General features: G+C 47.2%; 3 protein-coding genes across 6 annotated transcripts in view; 1 reads left to right on the forward strand and 2 right to left on the reverse strand.

The window, feature by feature from the left end:
- reln (reelin) overlaps positions 1-9620 on the forward strand; it is a 94405-nt gene extending 84785 nt beyond the window's left edge. For 2 of the 4 annotated variants that reach the window (XM_018747417.2, XM_018747418.2), the window contains exons 51-65: positions 56-210; positions 346-560; positions 734-911; positions 1043-1218; positions 1303-1409; positions 1559-1801; positions 1972-2147; positions 2262-2335; positions 2488-2649; positions 2899-3056; positions 3488-3707; positions 4477-4674; positions 4779-4877; positions 6886-6891; positions 8457-9620. In XM_018747417.2, the coding sequence (XP_018602933.2) occupies positions 56-210; positions 346-560; positions 734-911; positions 1043-1218; positions 1303-1409; positions 1559-1801; positions 1972-2147; positions 2262-2335; positions 2488-2649; positions 2899-3056; positions 3488-3707; positions 4477-4674; positions 4779-4877; positions 6886-6891; positions 8457-8553 (2264 nt within the window). In that variant the 3' untranslated portion in view covers positions 8554-9620. The remainder of the gene's footprint in view (positions 1-55; positions 211-345; positions 561-733; positions 912-1042; positions 1219-1302; positions 1410-1558; positions 1802-1971; positions 2148-2261; positions 2336-2487; positions 2650-2898; positions 3057-3487; positions 3708-4476; positions 4675-4778; positions 4878-6885; positions 6892-8456) is intronic. The other 2 variants (XM_018747419.2, XM_018747420.2) reach the window with 1 other exon arrangement.
- Positions 9621-9908: 288 nt separating this feature from the next.
- bncr (bouncer) lies at positions 9909-11062 on the reverse strand. Its single transcript, XM_018747275.2, has 2 exons — positions 11030-11062; positions 9909-10618 (listed from the first exon to the last, which is right to left on the reverse strand). Exons 1-2 carry the CDS (start codon positions 11035-11037, stop codon positions 10237-10239), a joined length of 390 nt encoding a protein of 129 aa, XP_018602791.1. The 5' UTR covers positions 11038-11062; the 3' UTR covers positions 9909-10236.
- A 3258-nt stretch (positions 11063-14320) lies between these two features.
- guca1aa (guanylate cyclase activator 1Aa) lies at positions 14321-18059 on the reverse strand. Its single transcript, XM_018747245.1, has 4 exons — positions 17862-18059; positions 16051-16200; positions 15461-15554; positions 14321-14448 (listed from the first exon to the last, which is right to left on the reverse strand). Exons 1-4 carry the CDS (start codon positions 18057-18059, stop codon positions 14321-14323), a joined length of 570 nt encoding a protein of 189 aa, XP_018602761.1.
- Positions 18060-25426: the final 7367 nt, after the last annotated feature.

Consider the following 25426-nt stretch of genomic DNA (forward strand, 5'->3'; position numbering starts at 1 on the left):
GCACATTGATGGAGAATGAAGTCGTAATACATGTCCCATTCTCTGTGATGGACAGTGAGTGACCACTGGCTCTTCTCCGAAGACTGTCTGGTCCAGCGCTTCTGTGGCTCCTCAGATGGCGTAATGGTGTGTGGCAGTGTGGACGGGCGGGAGGTGTACGCTGTCACCCATGACATCATCCCTGACCATGGCTGGGTCATGCAGTTCAAGGTCAGAAGGCAATCCTGTGCCTGTTCTACACTCATCCATCGCTAAATTACCTCAAGGCTTTTTTTTTTTAAATAAAAAGTTAGAACACCTCTATGCCCTTGAGGTCCATGCTGAGTCTGGCCTGTGTTTACGCAGATGGCTATGGCCTGCGGAATGCCAGACCGCCCAGCCGAGAGGCAGGTGCATGTCCAGTACTCTGTGGATTTTGGGGTGTCCTGGAAGTACCTGGTTCCCCAGTGTCTGCCAGCTGACCCACAGTGTGGGGGCCAGGTGTCCCAGCCCTCTGTCCTCTTCCCAGCCGAGGGGTGGAAGCGTGTGGTGTACCCACTGCCAGAGAGCCTGAGGGACACGTGAGTCGTTCAAGCCACTCAAAAAGTGCCCCGTAGCACTGTCGTCAGGTCAAGCCTGTTGATGCTGCCTCCGTTTGTCAGTAGCTGTCAAAACTGTGACGGAAGGTTTGAACCAGATTGTATCATGAAGTGTGTGTGTGTGTGTGTGTGTGTGTGTGTGTGTGTGTTGGCAGATCCGTGCGGTTCCGATTCTACCAGCAGCACTCAGATGCCCAGTGGGCGTTAGAGAACTTCTACATTGGGCCGGCATGCGAAGGCCACTGCGGAGGCCATGGTGACTGCCTGGACCAGCGCTGCCTCTGTGACCCAGGCTTCTCTGGACCCAGCTGTCATGCCAGTGCTCCGCTAAGGGTACGAACATTGCCCACTGTCCACGTCAAAACCCACCCACAGCAAGCGCCATGAATCGTAATCAACCCGCTATATGAACCAATCCTGAATCCCCTGGTTTAGAACCTTACTCTTCTCTCATGGCTCCACAGGCTTCCCTGAAGGAACGCTTTGATTGGGAGGGATCTCCAGACCCCCAGTGGCAGGTACTGGAGGGCGGTCACCCCTGCACTGACTGCGGGGTGCTGGTGGAAGGAACTGCCCTCTACTTTGGAGGTGCCAACGCAAGGCAGGCTGTCACCGTGGATCTTGACCTCCGCGGAGCCAAGTCAGTGTACTTTGTTCCCAAATGTTGGCATGAAAATCGATGGTTCCTGGCATGAAACACTGAGCATTGCCCCATTGTGTGCAGGTTTGTGGAATACTGGGCGAGGATCGGCAGTGAAGACAACATGACCATGTGTCACAGGCCCACTTGCCGCAAGGAGGGCGTTCTGCTAGACTACTCCACCGACGGAGGTGCTGCCATTCCCCAAAGTCTGATCTCCACTTTGAACACAGCCTCGTCACATCTTTGACCCTAGGTTTCAAAAGCCAAAGACTAGAAGACAACAGTCCTGCATTCCATGCTGCCGTGTTCTTGTTTTTTCACGTTCCTCTTCTTGTAGGCGTGTCCTGGACTCTGCTACATGAGATGGACTACTTGAAGTATGTATCTGTGCGGAGGGACTACATAGTGCTGCCAGAGGGAGCGTTGACCAACTCCACTCGCCTTCGCTGGTGGCAACCCTTCGCCATGTTTTCCGGCCTGGCCACACCCAGCTTGGACCGTGCTCAGTGGGCCTTGGACAACATCCTGGTGGGGGGCTCCGACATCAACCCAAGCACCCTTCTGGATACCTTTGACGAAGGTGAGAACTACATTCTGAATTTCTTCCTGGCACTTTTGTTATTTCTGAAGAGTTTGAAAAATATTCATTGTGGTGATTCCTTGTGTTTCTGGTGTTCTAACCCTGCCTTCTTTATGGTCCTCCCTCCCTACTTCCCTCCTTTTCTCCATTGGTCCAACACCTCTTCCCAGAGGGCACATCTCATGAAGAGAGCTGGAGCTTTTACCCCAATGCAGTCCGCACGGCGGGCTTCTGCGGCAACCCATCCTTCCATCTCTACTGGCCCAACAAGAACGAGGACGGAACTCATAACATCCTGGCAACGCGTGAGCTCATCGTCCAGCCTGGATACATCCTCCAGTTCAAGGTCAGAGCCTTCTAGCAACCCAGGCATCTGGTTGTAAAATGCATAGCACTGTTTACAGTGATGACTTTGCGTCTGACCCACATTCCCATGTAACTCACTCCTTGACTCACGCAGATTGTGGTGGGCTGCGAGGCCGATCGCTGTGATGACCACCACTCTGTGATGCTGGAGTACCGGAAGGATGCCAGGTGATGGAGAGCGACATCGCTCCAAATCTCCATGTCCACATACCGCATTTTCCAGTGGAGCCTTTTTACAGTGGGTGTGAATCAAGGGTGTGCACCAGCATGTGCGGCCAATGAACTCTGGTGTCCCTACCCCACCCCTTACCGCTCACTAGGTCGGACTCATGGCAGCTGGTTCAGTCGGAATGCCTCCCTTCCTCTGTGAACAATGTGGGATGCTCCCCCTTCCAGTTCCACGAGGCTACCACTTATAGTCCAGTCAACAGCTCGGCTTGGACCAGGGTCACAGTCCAGCTGCCTGACCATGTCTCCTCTGGGTATGAAAACCACTTTCGATCTACCTGTCTCTCCTCATACTTGTCACACAAAAGGTTCTAGCTTTATATCTATTGAGTTTGAAGATGCTCTTCTCCAAAGCTGATACCTTTGTCCAAGAGATGTAAGGCACCAGTGCGACCCGCTGTTATGAAGTGAGAATAACAACTGTGCTGATTACAACATTTCTTGTCGCCCCTCTTCCTGCTGCTTTGCGTTTTCCCACCTCTCTGCCCCTCTCTCGCCTGCAGTGCGACGCAGTTCCGCTGGATCCAGAAAGAAGGTGCTGGCGAGCGACAGGGCTGGGGAGTGGATCATGTGTATATCGGGGAGGCATGTCCCAGACTCTGCAGCGGACACGGTTACTGCACCAGCGGTGCCGTCTGCATCTGTGACGAAGGGCATCACGGTTGGTGTCCCTGATAGTTTGCATCATAGGAACACATGATAAAAATGCTGCTTTGGCTGCAAAGTACAGTGCTGTCAGTAAAATTAAAAATAACTTTAAAAATAATTTTTCATATCGTCAGCAGTTCATTTAGATGACATGAAGCCACACTAAGCAGCCTCAAGAAACTTGCATGTTCCTGCATTCATATGGCTCATGAGATCAAGTATCTGATGTGTGTTATGATGTAATGACCTCTCCAGGGTTTACCCCGCTTTTCCCAGGATTGACCGTGGATCACTGTCACATCACTGAATAGTCGCTTATTTAAAATGTGCGGACGGCTGCATGGATCTCACATACGTTTGCAACCACATCTGCGATGCAGCACAATGTTTGTGTATAACGTGTTCTCTCCTTTCCTCATTACCTCGTCCCCTCCTTCCACCAAGGTGATGACTGCTCCCTCACCAGCACTGAATTACCCAGCTCCATCAAGGACAACTTTGAGTCTGGCAGTGTGCTGGAGGAGAACTGGCAGCTAATCCAGGGAGGGGGAGTGGGGAGTGGATGTGGCCAGCTGTCACCCCACGCCCACGGAGACTCACTCTACTTTGATGGGTGTAAGATGCGGCAGGCCATCACCAAGCCCCTGGACCTCACCAGAGCTAGGTACCCTGCGCCTGCCCTGCTTGTGGGTTTAACAGACCGCAGAGTTTGGCCAGCGATTTATTCTCTAGGCTGGTTTGCATGTGGACCATAAACTGACTTGGATTAAATTTAGATTACTGTATTTACTGCATTTATTCATTACCCGACACGTTTCTCCAAAGCGACTTACACTGTTGCTTACGCTGATTTACCCATTTACAGACCAGAGTATTTTTTACTGGAGCAATTTTGGGTAAGTACCTTGCTCAAGAGATGAGAGTCAAACCTGTGCTCGTTGGGTCCAAAAAAACAGCGGCTCTTGTCACGATGCCCCCACGGCAGTTTTGACCACCCTCTTCTGATGTAGGAAATGAATTCCCACCAAACCCATGTTAAGTAATCAGTGATATTTTTAATCACGGCTTTTTTTTTTTTTTTTTTTTTTTTTATAAAGTAAAACTACTTTTACTACTCTTTTGGGCCTTTGAAGTAAAATGATCTCATATTTCAAGATTAATAAACAGCCAGCAGACATCGGTGTTAAAAATTCAAATCTGAGAGAATGAGAATAAGAATGAGATTTATTGGCCAAGTGTGCTGACTCACACAAAGAATTTGCTGTGGTTCTTTGTTCTTTGTAAAGGAATCCATTTCCCTGGTTTATCAGTGAAATATCGCAGACTCGGATCCATAAATGACGCGCTGGTTCTTACCCAAAATGGCAACATGAAACCGTGCGTTTTTCCGTTCTTCACTCCGCCTCCCTGATCTCTGTGCTTCCCTCCCACAGTAAGATCATGTTCGTGCTGCAGATCGGCAGCGTCTCCCAGACGGACAGCTGTAACGCTGCGCTGGACCGACCTGACACCGTGGACCGGGCAGTCCTCCTGCAGTACAGCGTCAACCACGGAGTCAGCTGGCATGTTATCGCCCAACACCAGCCCAAGGACTTCATCCGAGCCCAGAGAGTGTCCTACAACATCCCACTGTGAGTGCGTTCGGACCACCAGGCTCAGCGCAGGAAGGTCCTACCGTACAATTACACACTGATGTAACCGGTCTACGTTTACACACTCTCTTCTCACACCCCAGGGAGGCCCGGGTGAAGGGGGTGGACCTCCGATGGTGGCAGCCTCGCCACGGCGGAGCTGGTCACGACCAGTGGGCGCTAGACCACGTTGAAGTTGTCCTGTGAGTACCTTCCTGCCCCAGGAGGCACGCACACACACACACACACACACACACACTCGCTCCATCAGCTTCTCCTCTCATTAAGATCTTTCACCCAGTGTGAGCAGTCACGCAGCACCTTGGTACGGTCATCTCCTCTCTCTGCTCTGACACCATCACCGAGCACCAACCGTAGCCCCCAACACCCTATCTGCCACACAGGGTGTACAGTTTTCTGTTATCTGACGAGGGTAAAACATTTCTGGAAAAAAAAAAAATCAAAGATATAATTGCCATCGCTTTCAGTGGTGGAAATGTTTATGTGTTCCAAAGCCCCAAAACTGACACCCGTTTATGTTAAAATATTACCAAAAGCTATTAAAATGGACACAGTTACTTCAATAGGTGACATTAGTTATCATAACGTAACATAGTAGTTGCTCTTCATTACTTTATAGTACTGTATGAGTGTGTGCTTACACTCGTTCAGCTCTTTCATACCTATTATGTACTGTACACTTAATAAACACTCATAGACAAAACATACACACACACACACACACACGATGATCAATGTGTGCATGTTATTTGAAAGAACCAAAACAGAAGAGTTAAGACGAAAGAAATCAATGGAAACAGAGTAAATGAAGTGACACTCAGTGGACAAGTGGACGTGGCCGGACGGTCCAAACAGTCCATGATCACAGATTATAACAGGTGAAACTATAAAACAAGGGCTGATGGGGATGAGAACTGAATGCAGCGGGACACAAACTGTCACTGAGAAGAAGCCCTGATGGTCGCTCTGGACTCTTTCCAGTCAGCTGCTGAGAGGTGCAAAATCCAAATTCAATCCTCATAAATACGAAGAAGCACCTTGTTAACCCAATTGGGGTTGTTAGATGAAACTCCTTGTAAAGTTAAATTCTTGTAACTCGAATCAGTGTATTTCGGGGTGTGACTTTTCATTAAACCCTCTGATTTCTGGCGCACCTGTAACAACGCTGGGAGAATGAGTCACACACTGTCGGCGTTTGCACCTGGACGTCCACCCCCCACCCATATTTGGACAGCTGATCTCACTTTAGCTGTTTGAAGTGGACAAACGAGCACAGCGGAAACTGTCCGCTGACACCAACAGGCCGGCCAGTCCTTCGCTCGGCCAAGTCCGCTTGAACCCGAGTCGAGACGCAGACGCTGATCGCCACATGCGTGCCCCTCCTTCACTCGCCCGGAAGACAGTCTTACTATGTACGGTGTTACTCATTTGTGGGTGTGCCTGTGAGTATTAGCATAATGGTTAAAAAAAATCGTTAAATAGTTATCAACAAAAAAAAATTACCCAGCTGTATACATGGGTAAATAATGGTAAGTTGCTCAACAGCATAAGAACAGCTTCTGCAACCCGAATAAATGTGTAAAGGGCACCGGGGGGACGAGGCGAGGCGACGAGTCACTGGTCCAGACAGGCCCAGGATGGCGGACGCTCAGTCCTGGCATCACGTGACACCTCCAATGGCCCTCTGCTGTCTCGTGCTCCTCAGAGGACCTTCTCACTCACCTTCTCTCCTCCGCTGGAGGCTCCTTCCACCCAAGTTGCTCCTCCATCCTGTCCCAGTTATTCCCCCTTCCTCCGACCGGTCGCACCGACCCGACTAACCCGTCACCACCGGCCCCTCGTTCTCATTCTTATTGGTTTGCCTTATTGTTTTCTGCAAGTTTACGAAAGTTGTTTCATTTATTTTATTTGTCCTTCATAAGCTTTTACTTATATTGACTTTGTAAGCCCTTCCCTTTTGGCTCGTCTTACTCCTACTCCTACTCCCGCTCCTTCTGCGTCTCTCCCTCCTCTCTCTCTCTGCTCCTCATTCCTTCCCACATGCCCCCCACCTTCCTCCACTGCCCCACCAGGCCGGGTCCTCTGCCCCCCAGGACCTTCCTGCAAGGCAGCTGCCCCCTCCCACCCCTCCCCCCTCGCACGCTAACCTCTGCTCTCTTCTGTATTCTGCTCCCTGTGGCATGGCTGTAGAGTCAGGTAAGTGTTCCCCTCACCACGCTGCCATGACCGTAACGCTCCCCGGCCATACCACCATGCCCCAGACCACCACCCCCCATAATCGCTCTCTGCCCCCACCGATCACGTTACATGTGTATGTAGGGAAGAGAAGAGGGCCGTGCTGTTTTTGCGGCGTGCTGGCACACATTCTGAGACCTTCCCAGAACGTGTGGCCCCCTTGCGGCTTAGACACCGGCTCAGATAGGAGAGTTACTCTGCATTCACATTTCCACGTGAAACGTCCCGTGGAGTGGGCCCCAGACACACGCACACACATCCAACCTGCACAATAGTAGTGTTTTCTGCTCGTGTAAACTTGGCCTGCGTATGTGCACTGTAAACATTGCCTGTTGTGTGTGTGTGCGCGCGTGTGTGTGTGTGTGTGTGTGTGTGAGGATTGTGCTGTGTGTGGCCTGCGGTAGCTGTACCATGTAGCTTTACCGTGCCAGTGTGTATGGTTCCGTGGTCATTGTGGAGCGGTGTCAGCGCACGTGATCCGAGCATCTCTGAGATGTTTCGAACCAGAGCTTCACTGCGAGTCTCTAGTTACACAAGGCAGTGGTAGGAAGGGGAAGCAGAAAAGGCCCCCCCCCCTCTGTATCATCACACCCCTACCCCCGCACTCTCCTGCATGGCTTCTGCACTCTGTCGCCCTTGTCCACCCCTTGTGCTCCTGACTCACCCCGAGAAAAGCCGCTTCGGAAACACGTCGATGTGAGGAGCATGCCCCCACCTGCCCCCACACCGCTTTACAGAGGCCCCTGGCTGCACTTCTTCGCTGGCACCGCCCTGCTGGAGAGAAGAGGCAATGACAGGCTGAGCAAGAACAATTTTCATACTGTTTTGCATTCTTTTTTTTTGCTTTTCTGTCTCTCTATTCTTCAGTCTCTGGCACCGACCATGACCCCCACCCCCAACCTCAACCACTCACACAGAAACCACGCTGTTTAACACGTGTGACTTTTCCACCTGAGCTGTCTCGCCGACCTCTTTGAGTTTGTCCCCTTGTCCTCACAGACGGGGCAGCTCTTCTAGTTTGGGGAGCGGAACAGAACTGATCTCATCAGGCAGATGGTAATGGGTTTTATGAACAACGTTGTCAGGTCGCCGGGGAACGTGCTGACGGAAGGGCAAGAGAGACGGGGGCTTTAAATTAATTATCAGCGTTAAAAGAGCATTTTCCAAACCTGTTATGGGTTTACGTCCCGTCACATTAAAAAGTCATTAGCCAGCCGGGCTGTGCCAGGGTCGATACCCGTTGTTACACAGATGGCGTTGGGTCCCCGCAGCTCGCGACGCAGAATGTCCTCTAAACCGGGATAGTGATCGGGGTCGATCCCGAGCATCCGGAAAGGGACGTTGGGGGACAGACGGAGGGCGTGTGAGTGTTTGAGGTTATGGAGGAAACATGGACGAGGACAGCCTGCTTGCTGCCAGCATGGACCTGTCCAAGATGTCTGTCCAAGCGTGGGTTGCATCTTATGGTTAACGCTCCTTCTCCCCTGCCACGCACCCCCTTCCTCTGACTCCTCTTCTCCCCACAGCACCCGCAAGCAAAACTATATGATGAACTTTTCACGGCAGACGGGTCTGCGCCACTACTACAGCAGGAAGAGGCGGGCCTTGAGACAGCATGCCTGATGGCGCCAGGGGACTTACCCTGCTACCTGCTGACCACACGACACCCCTTCTCCCCTTTGTCCTGATGACATACCGCCCCGGCTAGCGCCACCATCGGAGGATTTCTAATCAGCCTTCGACCATCCCACTCCAGTCAGACACCTCGGAGATGTGAGCGGCAGCGGCTCGAGGCTTTTCCCCGACAGATGGTGACGGGAAGGACGGCGCCGCGCAACAGACCAGCCGTTTCGTTTACTTTCCGCGGACTTTCGGGTTTCTGATCGTTTCTTCATGATCGCTGTTTGTGTTATTACTGTTAAAATTGCGCTACTGGCCTGGCCTTCACCTTTCAGCCCTCTTTAACCACACTGTGAAGCATGAAGACATCGTCGAAGGAGCAGCGTCAGGGTGGAGACGGGGCTCTCCGCTGGCTGGGCTCCATCTGCGCCGACGACGGCGAAGAAGATGACGCGATAATGAGTATTGTGTTCTTGCTGTTCTGCGTGTCTGTGGATTCTTTTTGTGACAAGTTGACTGTGGTACTCCGTTCACTTTGTTTCTTTGTTTGTTGGTTGGTCCGTTTTTTTTTAAACTCTGTAAACGTGTTTTGTTTTTCCTGGTTTATAAATGGTTGAACACCCAGCCTTGGGGGAAGATGGCAGAAAATAATCAAAGACAAAAAAAAAAAAAAAACCTTGAGACTGATTTTTTTTTTTTTAAATCTGATTTTTTTTATATATGTTGGTTCCCAAAAATGCAGATATTTATGGCAAAATTCTCCATGTGACATATTTAAGATGCACTGTGTGTGAAGAACCTGTTATTTTCAGTGTTAAGTTATTAGACAGCTGGGTCAGATTCTGACCACCACCCCTCCCTCCTCTTGTGCTGTTACTTCCTGTTCTTATTTCCAGTTCCTGGAGTTGAGATTTGCCCTGTCAGTGTTTTGCAGTCTGTATTATGATGCTCCTTCCCCACTGTATCCCCTCTATACCAATCTCCTGTATATATATATATGTATATCCACTTTGGGGAAACCCAGCAGCCTTATCCAAGGGAAATAAAGTACGGTTCAGACCTCCATTCACAGCCCACACTCTGTGTGTGTGTGTGTGTGTGTGTTGATGGTTGGCCCACTTAGCCCAAGAGTGTTACTGAAGCACTCAAACAATGCTGCCCTTTGGGTATAATGGAGCACCACAGAAATAGCAGTTGGAACCAAACCTCCCACAACTGGAACCAGCCCTGAAGCTCACTCAACATACTCAAGATCAGAAGAAAAATATAACTGCAGGTGAGAATAAGCATTAGTTCTGAATTCAGATGGGCAGAGTCATCACAACACAGCCAGGGTCAGCTTGGAATACACAGGATGATGATTTATTTAAAAAGACTACACACACAAAAAATGAAAAATTATCTTCGGTTTTCAGGAAGAAACACTTCAGAAATGCTAAAATTATCCACTTTGACATGGGGTTAAATGGCACGTAGCAGTATGAACAGGCCGAGAGGGCAAAGACCACCGAATGACGCTTATTGATCTGCCTCCCCGCTGCACAGACCACACACCCACGAGGAAGTGTACGTGTCGCTGATTCCAAACAGCTCTGCCGACAAGATCCTCTTCCAGATCATCTTGAAACACAAGCCCAGCCGAGAGTCTCGCGCTTAAAGAGACACGGAGGGTCCGGCCCTCGTTCGCTAGTACATCCAGCGGGTCAGCAGGAAGGCTGTCGCTGCAAGTGGAGCCACAAGGAGGGCGGAGCTGAAGAAAGAGAAGCTCGGAGCCAAGTTGCAGAAGTTCCAGTTGCAGCAGGTGTAGGTCATGGTGAAGTTGGTGCCTTTGTAGGAAACAAGGTGCTTCATGGTGCACTGCTGCTTGGTCATACACCCCGAGGCTGTCAACCCCAAGTCACCAGCGTAGTACCCTTTTGCCCTGAAGCACAGCTCCTCAGGGGGGCACATAGAGTGGACTGTGCGGCAGAACTTGTTCTTCATCTGCAGGGGGCAATAGAGGCACAGCAGATTTTCACAGACTAAGCCTGGAAAGAGCAGGCATGTGCACAGCAGTATGGCCAGAACCCTGGAGAGAGGTCAGCAATGCAAAGCAGAATAAGAAAGTTAATCCACAGCAGTACCATCTACATAACATATAATACATAGTACAGTCAGTTCTCTCTTTTTGTTGCATGTGATATCAATGCAGCCACTAATAAAAATGGGAAAAGCTTTTTAGGAGCCTATATTTACCGACAAAACACTCACCAGCTGGTAGGAGCGTTTAATCTTATTAAGGAGCAATCAATTAGTCTATAAAGTAAACAAAATTATATTGATTTACACAGCAAAATTGTAGCTGCGGTCAATTTAATTAGAACACCACACTTTGGTAGCTTTTATCAGGCTTGCTAAATGACCTGCAAACTATGGACTGTTAGATTTCTTTCTTAAAACTTTTTAAATAAGGCAGAACAATGCTACTAGAACCACTCACCTGTACATAAGTGCTGATGTTTTATCAGGGAGGTTTGACACTGGGATGACTTCAAGGAAGAAAAGAACTCAAACCATTGCCTTTAACCTCCTTAAATAAGCTCCCAAAATCCCCCGCCCCTATTTCAAGCCAAACAAGCACATTTAAGTGAATTACTGCACCCCAAGAGTTTGCTTACTAATAAAATGCTGCAACATAGTAGCCTTCTTTTAAAGATGATTTTTTTGCTATTATTTGATTTTTTCATATAACAGGCTGTTAAGAGCAGTAGTGGGGAGAGAAAATGATCACAATGTCAGCTTGGAAACAGAAGATTAACACTGAAATTGTGTCTGTCTTTTTGAATTGGTGTTCCACTGGGCTATACACTGGGCCCCTTACTTTTCTCCATCTGCCCCTCTTCTCTTAGTTCTGTCCTTACATCTAACAAACATCAAAGTGTTCCCATGGGTCTTAAATTTATTTATTTATTTAGCAGATGCTTTTCTCTAAAGCAACTTCCAATGAGCTCTATGTATTGTTATCAGCCTGCACACCTATTGTGTTATTGTATTACCCAGTGTCTCTTCTCTTTGCTCTGGCTCTCCGTAGCTGCCTGTATCACACACACATTGTCTGAAGCAGCTTGTCCCAAGTGTGGTCATGGAGGGGACACACCCCAAACGGGACACCAATCCATCGCAAGGCACCCCAAGCCAGACTCGAACCCCAGACCCACCAGAGAACAGGCACAGGCCAAACCCACTGCACCACCACACCCCCCACCTGCCTGTATCAGTTTACTCTAATTACAACTAAAAGATGGTCAAAGGATCCCTCTCTATACCGAAGCAAGTGTGATGCACTCCTCTACCTTTGGCCATTTGATGTTTATACTAACAAGAGGTCAAAACTAAATGTCTGTAGATTCTCAATTAGACTCTAAGGTGTGGAAAATAAGCTCAGTCTCTTCCTTAGAATTACTGAATCTTTCTCAAGTCACCTTTCGCTCCATATGGTGCATTACCGTGTGCCATGCGGACATAGGCCTTAGCAGACAGGACGTAGAGATGCCAAAGGTGCAGACACCAGGAAAGCCTTCCTCCTGTAGGGCGCAGTGAAAACAAAGAAAGCTTGGGCTGGAAAGTGCTGGGAGGAACAGACAGAGGACGCATGGACCAAATTCCAGAGACCAGGGTGGGTTCAAAACCTGGACATTGGGGAGTCCAACAAATGCACTTGAATGCCTGCAGCTCTGGGGTTGTACCCAAACTCAAAAGTGCTTTTAGGAGAAATACTGCACATTATTTGTTTAGTTTTGCTTATATTTTACATGGAAACTCTTTGAAAATGGTTGAAAACTAAGTAGCTGTTTTTACAGATCTATACAAATGATTGCTGACTGAATTATGCTGTAATAATATTGCTGCAATTGCTCCACCACCAGATGGAAAGATCCAGTTCTTTGACACACCTGCAGTGTATGTACAATAAAAGTAATTGTTATAAATGGTTTTGAACTGACAATAACACACACAGGTGAATGTCATTGCAGCTCAGGTGCAACTGGTAACCAGAGCTTGACCAGTGTGAAGCAGTTTGCCATTATGTTATTACCATTGATAACAATATTGATCTGAATGTCTGCATTGACATTATAGTATGTTTGCAACATATATAATCTTTTCCTCTGGGTGTTAGTCAGTCATTGGATTGATATTCCCTTGGAATGGTTTGGTTCCCAACTATTACAGAATTGTTTAATGTGGACTGGGGTCTCATACTCAGTTTCAACAATCTTAGCTTCTTCCCCTACTTCTAGCAAAGGTAAATGTGGGGATTGAAATCTGAATTATAACTGTAATCAGGAAACTACCTGCAGACAGAACTGTATTGTTTTTCTGCCATTCCATTGTGTGTGTGTGAGAGATCTTTTGCACTTGGGCCACATGGTATGAGCTGCTATGTATCTAAGTGGTGATGCTTAATCATGATAATCGCATGATGCGTTGAGATGGGAAATGCCTGGTGAAGCTGTAGAGCCATCACTGTTCAGAGTGGTGAGCACCAGGTGTCATTAACATGTGCTGGGCCAATGTTGATCAGGTGAGAAATGGTAGTGATTTAATCAGTAACGAGTGATCTCCATAACTGCATTGTTTTTGAGCAAAAGAGAATTTGTCAGGACATTGTAATCTCTTCTAATGCAGTTATTTAGGGGTATTGATGCGTGACTCAGCTGATGCCAAGTGACATGAGTATGATTGCAGGTGTTGATAGGAGACTCATTGCAGGTGAACATTTCTTTGCTTGTCCAGTAAAGCTAATTACAATTATTTACTACTTAGAGTGAGCAGTTACTGTTGATGGATGGTAAAATGATAGTGTGGAACATGCACTTCTATTACAGGCTAGTAGCTGTGGTGTCTTCATCTTTCATTGAGGTAATATTATGCAGCTGTGTACATAGTGTTTACTTGTAAATGACTGAGATTTCTTTAATGAGAAAAGTGAAATCTTTTTTTTTTTAAAGTTTTATTCATTTGTTCTAAGTGAGCCCTATGAGGGCATACCACACACAGCCATGGCACTGTCAAGGAATACACCAAAATATAATTGCACCAAAAAGGACTAGATCGGCCACATTGCATCCACAACCGAAGAATCGTGAAATGCATTTTCATGTTCCAGAGGACACTGTTAGCTCCTGTACCTCACTGTAAGTAGGCCCAAAAGCCCAGCTCTAGAATCGCTGCAGTGCTCATGTTGCATTTGGTTGACAGGGCTATCATAAGCACCTGCTCTGTTTGGTCAGTCCACTTGTCTGGTTTGGGGTTCTCTGGTTTAACTTTTATCTTAAAATTCCTGAGAGAACAAGACACAAAGGAAGGTCATGGCCAGCCAATAACGGACTAAAAGGATGGCTCAGTAATGGGGCTGCTTGAGGTTATCTTTCATGTTTCTCATGGCTTTATTACAGAGGACATAGTTTTGCTTTGTGGGGATACTTGACTGAACCAAAAAAATATATTTTATGGGTCATTTTCAGTGAGCCATAGTGGTTATCCTTCGACGTGCTCAACCATCTGCTGACCATCCACTCTCCAGGATTGGGCAGTTTTCGGTTGGCTTATTGTTGCTGGGCTATTGGGGGGGGGTTGGATCCATGCCAAGCTTCCTGGGAGAATTCTCACTAGGAGAACATCCAGCAGGGTGCACCTTGCAAAACTGCAGCTGCACTGAGACAATTGATATGGGTAACAGCAGAAGAGAGAGGGTGAAGGGGGGGGAGAGGTGGGGGAAGGAGGAAGTCTAAATGCTGTGCCTTCGGTTGTGGATCATGGCCACGATGTGGGTGAGATCTAGACTCTTCATCATCACCTCCATGAAGTCATCATCACTGCGTGCCCCCGCCACAAACTCCTCGAGCGACAGTTCCCCTGCAGGTCAGGAGAGGAGCTGTGTCAGTGTGGGGCTCTGCTGTGCTCACAGTGCTGCTCGGGGTGCTGTGATTGTGCCTCCTTTCCCTTCTGCTGCATTTATATGCATGTCCTGTAGAGTACATACTCTTCTGCACAGTTCACTGCATTAATAAGAGCACATGTTCTCTCGAGGGTCAGTAGATATCATTCCCTCGTATGTTTTTTTATAAATGGGCGAGTTGTTGAGTTAGATGTGTATTGGGTGGAGTGCCAATGATATTTTCCAAATGTTTTTCAAAGTTTCACCTCCTCCTATTACTCCATTTGGTCTAAAATCAATATGAGCCAGATTTCAGCATAATCCAACTGCTTTTCATGTTCACTTGAGTATATCACATGTACAGTATGTATGAAGGACACACAATACTATCACACATAGCGCTGGTTTACTTAACACATCCACATTAAACACTTGGGTCACAGGTACAGTTTTTAGAAATCTTTTGTATAAAGAGATTCACTGGTATATTTGTGAGGTGTTTATATTGTTGTACCTGCCTCTATCTGAATTTAATATAAACCTGCCTTGAGGGGGGGGAAAAAAAGTCTAACATCACTAAAGGACAGGTGTGTTGCTAGTAGAAATAAAAACTATTTTGTTACATAAAATTACTCATTTTTGGTAAAAAAATGAGTCAGTGTCGTCATTAGGACTACAAAAAGGTTTTTTCCCAGTAATGGACAAATTATAGAAAAGTATTGATGGCAGAAGAGCAGAGACTGAATGACACTTAATGGCCTTTCAGACATGAGATATAATAAAGAGTTCAGCAATTTGAGGTTGTGAGATGTCTCACAGAAGCAAAGTGAATTTTCACCCCATCTTTTGCAGACACTCAACTGTTGGGTTCGAGTCGCGGTCGTTGAGTACCGACTGATCTGGACTGTAGTCGATGAGCGGACAAGTTGTTAAAAACGAGAGACCTTGGTGTTTCACAACCTAAATTCCCAGAATTCAGTGGAAACTTACCATCTCCGTTGATGTCAATCTTTTCAAATACCCGGTTGGTAAACTCCTCAGCTGAGACTTCCTGAGATTCGCTGCCGTTGATGGCTCGGATGGCCTTAGAACACGGGAGACGGAGTTGAGACATCAGAAAGGGAATAAGGCACGTTCACGTGTTGGGTAAACAGCGGTTCTCAACCCTGGTCCCAATGGCCACGACCCGTGAGGGTCATTTCACGTACATATTAACTACTTAAAGGTTCCTAGTCATCTCTAGGGGGCACACTGCATTGTCCCAGGCAGTTGATGGGCGTATGTGAGTCAGCAGTGGGATCTGAAGGGCTGATCAGGCGTATGGAGGGGATCAGTGAGGTAATCCTACAGGCTGCTGACAAGCATTGACAGCAATGAGAAGGAGATAATTGACACACACTACAGTGCCACACACTTCCTACCTTCACGCTTCCCCCCCAAAAAAAACAAAAAAAAAAGAGGAAGAAAGGCATTAGGGGAAATGCTGTGTGTTAGAACATCCAGAACAGGTGTCACTGTGCTCTGTGTGTCGGAGGGGACATGCTGATGTTTGCACGGCGCTCTTGGTGCCGCATCTCTACCTTGATGATGTTGAGCAGCTCGTGCCGGTCAATGCAGCCGTTGCCGTCCACGTCGTACAGCTTAAAGTACCAGCGCAGCTTGTGCTCCATCTTGCCTCGCATCACCAGACTCAAGGCTGCCACGTACTCCATGAAGTCAATGTATCCATCCTAGAAACAGGTGGTGCGCAAAGCCGGTCAAAAGCCGGCCACAACATTTGGAAGTTGTTTCCTGTCGTTTTCATTTGGTACGCACAAGGCCAGCAGAACACAATATCAACCATTTGCTGTGTGCTAGAATGCCAGTAAAAAAAAAAAAAATTGTAAATATCTTTCAAAGTCTCACCCCTTCACATTATTCCTTCTAGTATAAAATCGATGAGCCAAATTTCAACATAATCCAATGACTGTTAATGGTAACTCGGGTATGTCACTTAGGACACACATTGTCACACGTGAGTCGGAATATAAATAAATATAAAAAAAAAAAAATTGGTCAGTTTCATTCTAACACCATTATTATCCAGACCCAAAGGAGGACGTGTGTCACTAAGTGGATATTAAAACTACAATTTACGTAAAGAAACATTCTTGGTACACATCAGTGTCACCTTTAAGATTACCAAAAGGGCTTTTTTCAGTAAAGAGCAGGGTATTGAAAAGTATAGATGGGAGAAAATCAGTCACTAAACAACCTGTCAGAAATGAGATTTTTTCCACAAGACTCTTTATACTAAGAAGTGAGTTCAAAGTTTCCACCTTGTCTTTCAGTGTCACTCTAGAGCGTACAGACAATGAACTAGAAGAGCATTAATGCTCTCTAATCCTTGGGTGCAGTAATTCCTCCTCAGATTAACGCATTGTGCTCAAGTTAACAATATAAGTGTGTTTACACTTTAGTTTAACAGTATAATGTTACTGACACAACTGTAAACAGAACAGCAAAGGGTGTCATTAGTCTGGCATCATTCAGCTCTATTTGCGTTAGTCTCCAGAGCTGCTGTCTTTGGACCCAGAAGTCACAGGTTTGAATCCCACTTCCAGCTGCAGTGCCTTAGAGAGAGGTAATTACGCAAAATTATTCCAGTAAAATTAACCAGCTGTGCAAATGGGTAAATAGTTATAAAGAGTTTAACCTTGTAAGTCTCTTTGGAGAAAAGCATCAGATAAATGTAAAGTGAATGTATTGTACTGAAAGACTATAGGCATTGCGAACATCAGGTAATAATTTTTTAAAATATTACTAAAACACACTCGCACAGAAATCCCATCTGAGAAACATAACCCGACTTCTTTCAATTCCGTCTTTCATCGCAGACACAAATATATGTAAGAAAAGGACAAATAGTCTAAACTAGTCTAAGAGATAAATATGGGAAAACATGGTGTATTTCTGTCACTACTTATACAAATTTACAGAGAAATATTTACGTATACAATATTAATTATTGCAAGCGAGAACAACGGGGTGACAGTGATATTGGCTCCTGTAAAAGAAAATGAGAGGTGATATCTATTGTACATGAGTCATACTACATATGTTATGCCTCATTTATGCCATAATAATTTCAGTGCAGGTATTTGAATGAATATGAATGTTAATTCACCCTTGTTGGTAAACCATAAAGTATAGTGCACACTGGTCAATTGCTGATGTTCACCCTGGACATTACTATCGGTTCCTAAGTATTTAATACCATTTATTTTTAATAACAGTAACAAAAATAATTATTTTAATCCTACTTATTTGACAATGAAGATGCTCACTGCTGTCTACACCCTTGTGTACATTTCAGACCGGTAATTTTATTGCCGCAGCTGCCGCTACGTACCTTGTTCATGTCGAAGGTTCGGAACATCTGCTCGATGTAGGCATTGGCTTCGGAGTCGAGTCCCCGGAGCCCGAAGAACTGCTTGAATTCATGCAGCGTGAGCTGTCCTGAGGGACACTCGGTCATGAACTTTTTGTACCACAGGTGCATCTCTACAGCCTGGAGGTCATCCACTGTGCTTCCGGTCGAGTTGCCCATGGTCGCAGGGGGTCGGCTCTGAGTGCAGGTGGGGTACAGCGCTCCTTCTACTGGCCCGATTGGTCTACTGTGTGAGGATCTCTCCGCACAGTCACACAACTCTGGGACTCGAGAGCTCTGTTGGACACAGCGCCTTTTATAGAAGCCTGGGGGTCGGACCCATGTCCCTTTCCCGGCCCGGTGCGGTAATCCACAATTAAACGGCTCAGACATGTGTATGCTGACAGACGCTTCCTCTCGCACGTGACATGTGACCTCGGAGATAAACACCGTCGTTCACCAGCCTGGAGCCAGACTGCCGCATCAGCACCTTTGGATGGTTTTGTGGACCGAACTCCTCACCGTTTTCTTCTCCTTCAAATAAGCTGATTGTGGCTTTTTGGTTTGTGGCCTATATTACCGTTGCAATTACAATATTAATGTCCAAACGCCCCACCTTTTAATGACTTCTGCACATGTTCCATTCATTCAATCCTGAGGAAGCACTGCCAAAATCTGACATTTAGTTTCTTTTCTTACAATTCTACATGGCTTCACATAAAAATATGAAAGTAGCTGAAGTGTTACTGTATTGCAGATAGTTGGAAGACAGATGTGACGAAAAGAACTGTATGATCTCCAACACGTTCAAATTTATTAATTCAGCAGACGCTTCTCTCCAAAGTGAAATACACCGATTATCAACCAGTTTTTACTCCGTCCGACACCTTTACCCCAGGTGACTTAGAGCGTTCAATACAATACAGTAAACCCCTGCAGTGATTCACACATCTGTACAGCAGAGCAACATTACACACTTACTCACACACACACTAGAGGCAATCTGGAGTCACCAATCCACCTGAAACATGTCTTTGGAGTGTGGCAGGAAACCCACACGAACACGGGCAAAACACAGAAAGTTCGCACATGTGAATGGATTTCAACCCAAATGCAAGAGCATGGCTCTCCACTGCTCACTGTATCAAGAATATAAATTACTATTCAAATTTCTGTTACACTTCTTTATTCTTTTTATACATAATTCCATTCACACATTTACAATCACTGTATTCAACATAACAAAATAAGGTTTTTTTGCCATTCTTTTCTTTCAACATCTGCAAAGCAGGTAAAGTCACTTGGATTTTACTTAACAATAGTTAATAAATCCGTATAGTTTTTTTTTTTTTTTTTTTTTGCTGCAGGACACATTTCAGCTTTACCACACAGGCCATGTACACTGTGTGCTTTTGCGCTTTCAAAGGTACCCCTAAGTGCAAGAGAACAGGATTAGTGCAAACCTCCACACACAGGTTTCATTTCCTAAAAGGCTATATTGAAGAGTATTCACATTTCACGCATGGCTGTAATGACCTTTTTTGGCTAAAATCATTTTTAAACATTTAAACAATTAAAACGGACTCTTAAAAGGAAGCGGGAAGCAGAAATCTTTGTTGATGCGATGCTGCGTTCATCACCGGAAAAAAGGTCATTAGTTTCAGGCCCAAGCAACTCCTGGAGCAGTTCCAGATAGTTCTCTGGGAGGGACCCGCAATGGTGTGCAGACCATCCGCATACCCAGGGAGCAAAAACGAACGGATGGAGCTCTGGGGGAAACCTCTGGGAAGACGTTGAGGGTAACGCACACGGCAGCGATCCGGCCCAGGAGAAGCGTTCTTCTTCACGGAGAACAGTAAACAGCCAGCGGTTAGGCTTACTATATAGAGTAGCATGGTCCACATGGTCCAGTAAAGTGGAAACAGTTGTGTGATTTATGGCCAGAAAGACTTGATGAGTGTTCTTTGCTGGATTATACTCCCCGATAACTAACACCAGCTGCTGATCAGACCCTTCTTGAATATAGATAGAGTTTCTGCAGAAGCAGAAATCATCTTCAACCTCGATGAGGCTTTATTTGGTGACCCACTGGCGAAAATGCCCTTGTGGATGTCGAACAAATAGTTGGGGTCAGCTCCGTACAAATCCAAAATCCCCGCTGTTAGCTCTTGGCATCAGGGGAATGGCTTCCATCAGACCTCCCTCTGTTTCCGGCTGCCGGTCAGTCAGACTCAGCAGAGTCAGTGTCGCTTCCTGGGCAGATCTCCATGGCAACGGCAACAGCATCACCCCTCCGGCTCCACCAGTGCAGGTAGGAGTGCAGTGTGTCGAAGGCTGCCACGGCATGGTGCGCGAACACCATTGTCCACTTGGCACACAGCATGACAAGTGTCACGGAGCGTCTGGCCAGGCTCACAAACACCGTGACATAGTGGGCGAGGAGGAGGAGACTCCGTCCGATCTGCCTGCCGTAGTTTATGATCAGATTCACTCGAAAATCGTGTCCTCCCATTGGCAATGGCATTGCCTTCGGCAGAAAATGGTTGAGTTGGTGTCCTAAAAAGGCAAAGATGAATTAGGCAACATAGACTTCATTTCGCCGTCACTCTGCCAATATGACATCCCACACATTTTCTGGATGGTTTTGATCTTGGAGAAGTGCACGAGGACAGGCTGCAGAGTGACAGTCGTGTAGTTTAGAGACGATCCCTTACTCACTGCAGAACAGCGCAGTCGGGCTCCTACCACACTTTTAAGCTCTTGGATCCGAATGACTAATGGTACAGGTAAATAAAGGAATTTCATGGAAAACTAAGGTCTAAGAAACGGGAACCCCTAACCCTAACCCGAAACTAAGTGCGCCTCTCCCACGCGTTGCACGGTAATTTCGAGACGATCCCTTGGTTACGGTGTCACTTGGTTAAATAAAAAAAAAAACATAACAGCGCGATTTAATTTAACAAGCTAACCTGCAAGGGGTCTTGCTCACAATAACTACGAGATGACAAGCCGCAAGCCTACTGTCCTGTCTATGATCGCTGCTGAAACGATACACCATGGCATGGCATATTTTCCAACAACCCCCCCCCCCCAAAAAAAAACAAGAAACCAACAAGCTGTGCATAGCCTCTCTCGTCATCATAAATTACCTTTATTTAATAGATTCATAACTTGATTCTTTTTTGGCCTTTCCTTTGGGCTTTGACAGCATCCATATCTTGCAGGTTCTCAGCTGCGCATCGGAGACTGGGGCAACGCGCATGCGCAGTGGAGCGGGGCGCGTCCTCGGGGATCTTCGGCCGCGATCGGAACGGATCGGGGACAGCATCCTTATTACTAATTCATAAATATTATATCAGTGTCCACGGTAGGTTTGTACAGAAACCTGCCAGGACTTACGGTTCCCATTTATGCAACAATGTAATTTTAAGGGTAAATACAGAGTGAGGATTTGAACCTGACACCACGTATTCAGAAGTCACGGTTCTAACTGCTATGCCACCCTCTGTCATCTATAAAATGTAACTTATGACATAAGTTATGTACTTTCTTCTTCTTTCCCCATATTAGTTAGATGTGCTTATGCACATCCTTGCTATTGACCTACTTGTGCAGTATTTATTGCTTTTTATTCAATCTTTGTTACGCGCCACTTGTGATATTATGTTAATGTTGTTGCCTTATGTCCACCATGTCCAGCCCCTTGTCCGTGCAAATGTTCCTGGCCAATAAAGGCATAAATTATGATGTGATCAGGTGTAAAAATCAGTGCAGCCCCCCTCACCAAACAGGGTTTATTCGTTTAGCAGACACTTTTCTCTAAAGTGAGGGGGTGTGGTGGCGCAGCGGGCTGGGCTGGGTCTTGCTCTCTGGTGGGTCTGGGGTTCAAGTCCTGTTTGGGGTACCTTGTGATGGACTGGTGTCCCCTCGTGGCTGTGTCTCTAGCCTTACCCCCTATGTTACTGGGTTATGCTCTGGTCCCCTGCAGGACAAGTACCTCAGCCCATGTGTAAGTTTTCTCCAAAGCAACATACATCTCAGAGAAAGTACACTTTGTGCATTACATTAAGAGAAAGAGAGACATAGTTGCAGACATGCGATTCTTAAGTAAACCTGGTTTGTTCTTTTCCACTTTATGCAACCATGTTCATCACACGAGTAGGTGCACAAAACTTAGGATGGACTAATCCTGATCACCTCCCTACAATTTTTTTTTGCTTTTTTTGTTTAAAGGTACACAAACATTTACGTACAATACAGGAGTAGCAACTGTAAGGCTTATCTGGGCATGATCATAAAGTCATGGTGATGAACATTTAGACCATACATGAACTTAAGAGATCTTGGGTGAAGTGAGTCCGGAAAAGATGCGTTTTCAGACCCTTCTTGAATATAGACAGAGTTTCTGCAGTTCTGAGTGGAGGGGGAGGTCATTCCACCACAATGAAGCCAGAACTGAGACCCTCCGCGCTTTTCCTTTCATGCGCAGGACCACCAAGCGAGCAGAAGTAGACGAGCAAAGTGATCTGGCTGGGGTGTAGCAGTTGATCAAGTCTTGTAAATAACTAGGAGCAGTTCTGTTGATGCATCTGTAGGCCATAATCTGGGTCTTAAATTTGATCCGGCAGCTATAGGAAGCCAGTGCAGAGAAATGAGTAGAGGAGATACACGGGAATGCTTTGGCAAGTCAAGCAGAGGTTTGATGGCAGCAGTGGGAAGGCCACATGAGAGAGTTGCAGTAGTCCAGACGGCATGTCACCATGGCCTGGACAAGTAGTTGGGCAGAGTCTGTTGTGAGGTAAGGACGGATCCTGCAGATATTATGCAGGACGTATCTGCAGGACCGGGTTGTGGCTTCGATGTGCTGAGAGAAAGATAGACTTGAGTCAACTGTCACTCCCAGACTCTTAGGCAAAATGGGGGAGTTGTCCAGTTTGATTGATAGCTCATGACAGAACAGGCCAGCTGGGAGGTGAAGAATCTCTGTTTTGGAGAGGTTGAGTTGGAGGTGACAGGTGGTGTGGTGTCACAGCAAATTTGGTTGGGTCCCCACTCTCTCTCAGGTTTGGGGTTCAAGTCCAGCTTAGGGTGCCTTGCGATGGACTGGTGTCCTGTCCTGGGTGTGTCCCCACTCCCTTCAGCCTTGCACCCTGTGCTGACTCAAACCATCTTTGTGCCGCTCCTTCGATCCCAGCTGACTAAGAGAGGAGAGTAGAATCCGGTGGTTGACAGTATCAAATGCTGCAGACAGACTGATGAGAACTGAGGAGAGGGAGGTGGCTCTAACTGACTGGAAAGCATCAGATGCTGCCAGAAGTGCCATCTCTGTGGAGTGACCAACTTTAAAACCTGACTGATACCCATCAAGGAGATGGTTCCGGGTGAGGAGTTCAGATAGTTGATCACAGGATGGCCGCTCAAGAGTTTTAGACAAGAAGGAGAGGAGGGAGACTGGTCTATAGTTTTGAACCGAGTTGGGATCCAGGGAGGCTTTCTTTGACAGAGGTGAAATGAGAGCAGTTTTGAAGGCAGCTGGGAAACAGCCAGAGGAGAGCGAGGAGTTGATGATCTTAGAGATGAAGGTGGAAAGTTGTGGGGAGATAATCTCTAGGAGTGACGATGGGATCAGATCAAGTGAGCAGATGGTGGCTTTGTGTGATATCAGGAGGTCGGACATTTCAGATTCGGAGAGCGGTTTGAATTTAGAGAGCATGACTTCACAGGGAAGTACAGGGAGGTCCAACGTGATTTTGTCTGTGATTGCATTGACTTTATCTCTGAAAAATAAAGCAAAGTCATCGGCAGTGAGAGAAGAAGGAGGAGGGGGCAGTGGAGGACATAGAAAGGATGAGAAGGTGGCAAAGAGTCTGTGTGGTTTTCTTTGTTGCAGACTGTATTTTGTTGTGGGGGGTGCAGTGGCACAGCAGATTTGGCCAGGGCCTGCTCTCTGGTAGGTCTGGGGTTCAAGTCCTACTTGGGGTGTCTTGTGATGGGCTAGTGTCCCATCCTGGGTATGTCCCCTCCCCCTCCAGCTACACACCCTGTGCTGCCAGGTTAGGGTCCCACTTGCCATGACCTTGCTTGGGACATGTGGTTTCAGCCTCTATGTATTTCATTGTGGTAGAAGGTATTTTTAGCTGAAGAGACAGACAGACACACACACACACACACACACACACACACACACACACACACACACACACACACTTTCAGAACCGCTTGTCCCATACAGGGTCATGAGGAACCGGAGCAAACCCGGTAACACAGGGCATAAGGCCGGAGGGGGAGGGACACACCCAGGACAGGACGCTAGTCCATCGCAAGGCACCCCAAGCAGGACTCAAACCCCAGACCCACCAGAGAGCAGGACTGTGGTCCAACCCACTGCGCCACCACACCCCCACACTGAAGAGACAGCAGAGTGAAAAGTATCTGAGACTTGTGTGTAGGCATCCAGGTCCAAGCGAATCTTGGATTTTTCCTATCTTTGCTCTGTAGACCGGAGTTTGATCCTGTTAGCACGTAACACATCACTCAGCTATGGGGTGGCACTGATCCATGCTGGTCTGGAAGATAGTGGGCAAAGAGAGTCAAGGGAGGAAGATAGGGCAGAGAGAAAAGTATTAGTGGCATCGTCTGTGGATAGATCTGAGAATTGTGCAGCAGAAGGGAGAGCGGACAGCATGGCAGAGGCAAGGCAGGAAGGCGAGAGAGATTTTAAGTAGCGGCGGAAGGTGACAATGGGTGCAGAAAGAGGCGAGGGATTAGTGGCGAGGCAGGGTTGGAAGGAAATGAAGAAGTGATCAGAGACATGCGGCGGAGTGACAGAGAGGACAGGACACAGGCCACAGTTGCAGGAAAATACAAGGTCAAGACGATTGCCTGCTTTGTGAGTAGCGGGGGACTAAGACAGGAAGAGGTCGAAGGACTGTAGGAGCGACAGAAGGCCACTTGCATGAATGTCATTGACATGCAGACTGAAGTCACCCAGGAGAATCAACGGAGCATTGTCCTCTGGGAGAGGGCTCAACAAGATGTCAAGGTCATCCAGGAAGCAGATGAGAGGGCCAGGAGAGCGATAAAGAACAACTACAACAGGAGTGATTGAGGCAGTGATAGAGACAGCATGCCATTCAAAGGAGGACAGATCATGCAGGTGGAGAGGGAGAACAGAATATTCCCACCGGGTTGAGATGAGCAGGCCTGTGCCTCCACCTCTGCCGGAGGGACGAGGGGTGTGAGAGAAGGAGTAGTTAGTGGAGAGAGCTGCAAGTGTGACTGTGTTGTCTGGAGTGATCCAGCTTTCAGTTAGGGCCAGGAGGTCCAGTGAGAGATGGGAGGGATAGGCTGGTATGAAGTCAACCTTTTTTACCCCGGACTGGCAGTTCCAGAGTCCCATGGAGAAATTAAAGCAGGACAGAGGGTTTGACAGAGAGGATAAACCAGGTTACTGTAGCAGCGGAAGCGTCCAGGTGTCCGGTGGTGATGACGTTGGATAGCTGGGTTTGCCGTAGACAACTTGAATGGTTGACATGTTAAACACAACA

Source organism: Scleropages formosus, chromosome 2 (assembly GCF_900964775.1).
Source record: "Scleropages formosus chromosome 2, fSclFor1.1, whole genome shotgun sequence".
NCBI lineage: Eukaryota > Metazoa > Chordata > Actinopteri > Osteoglossiformes > Osteoglossidae > Scleropages > Scleropages formosus.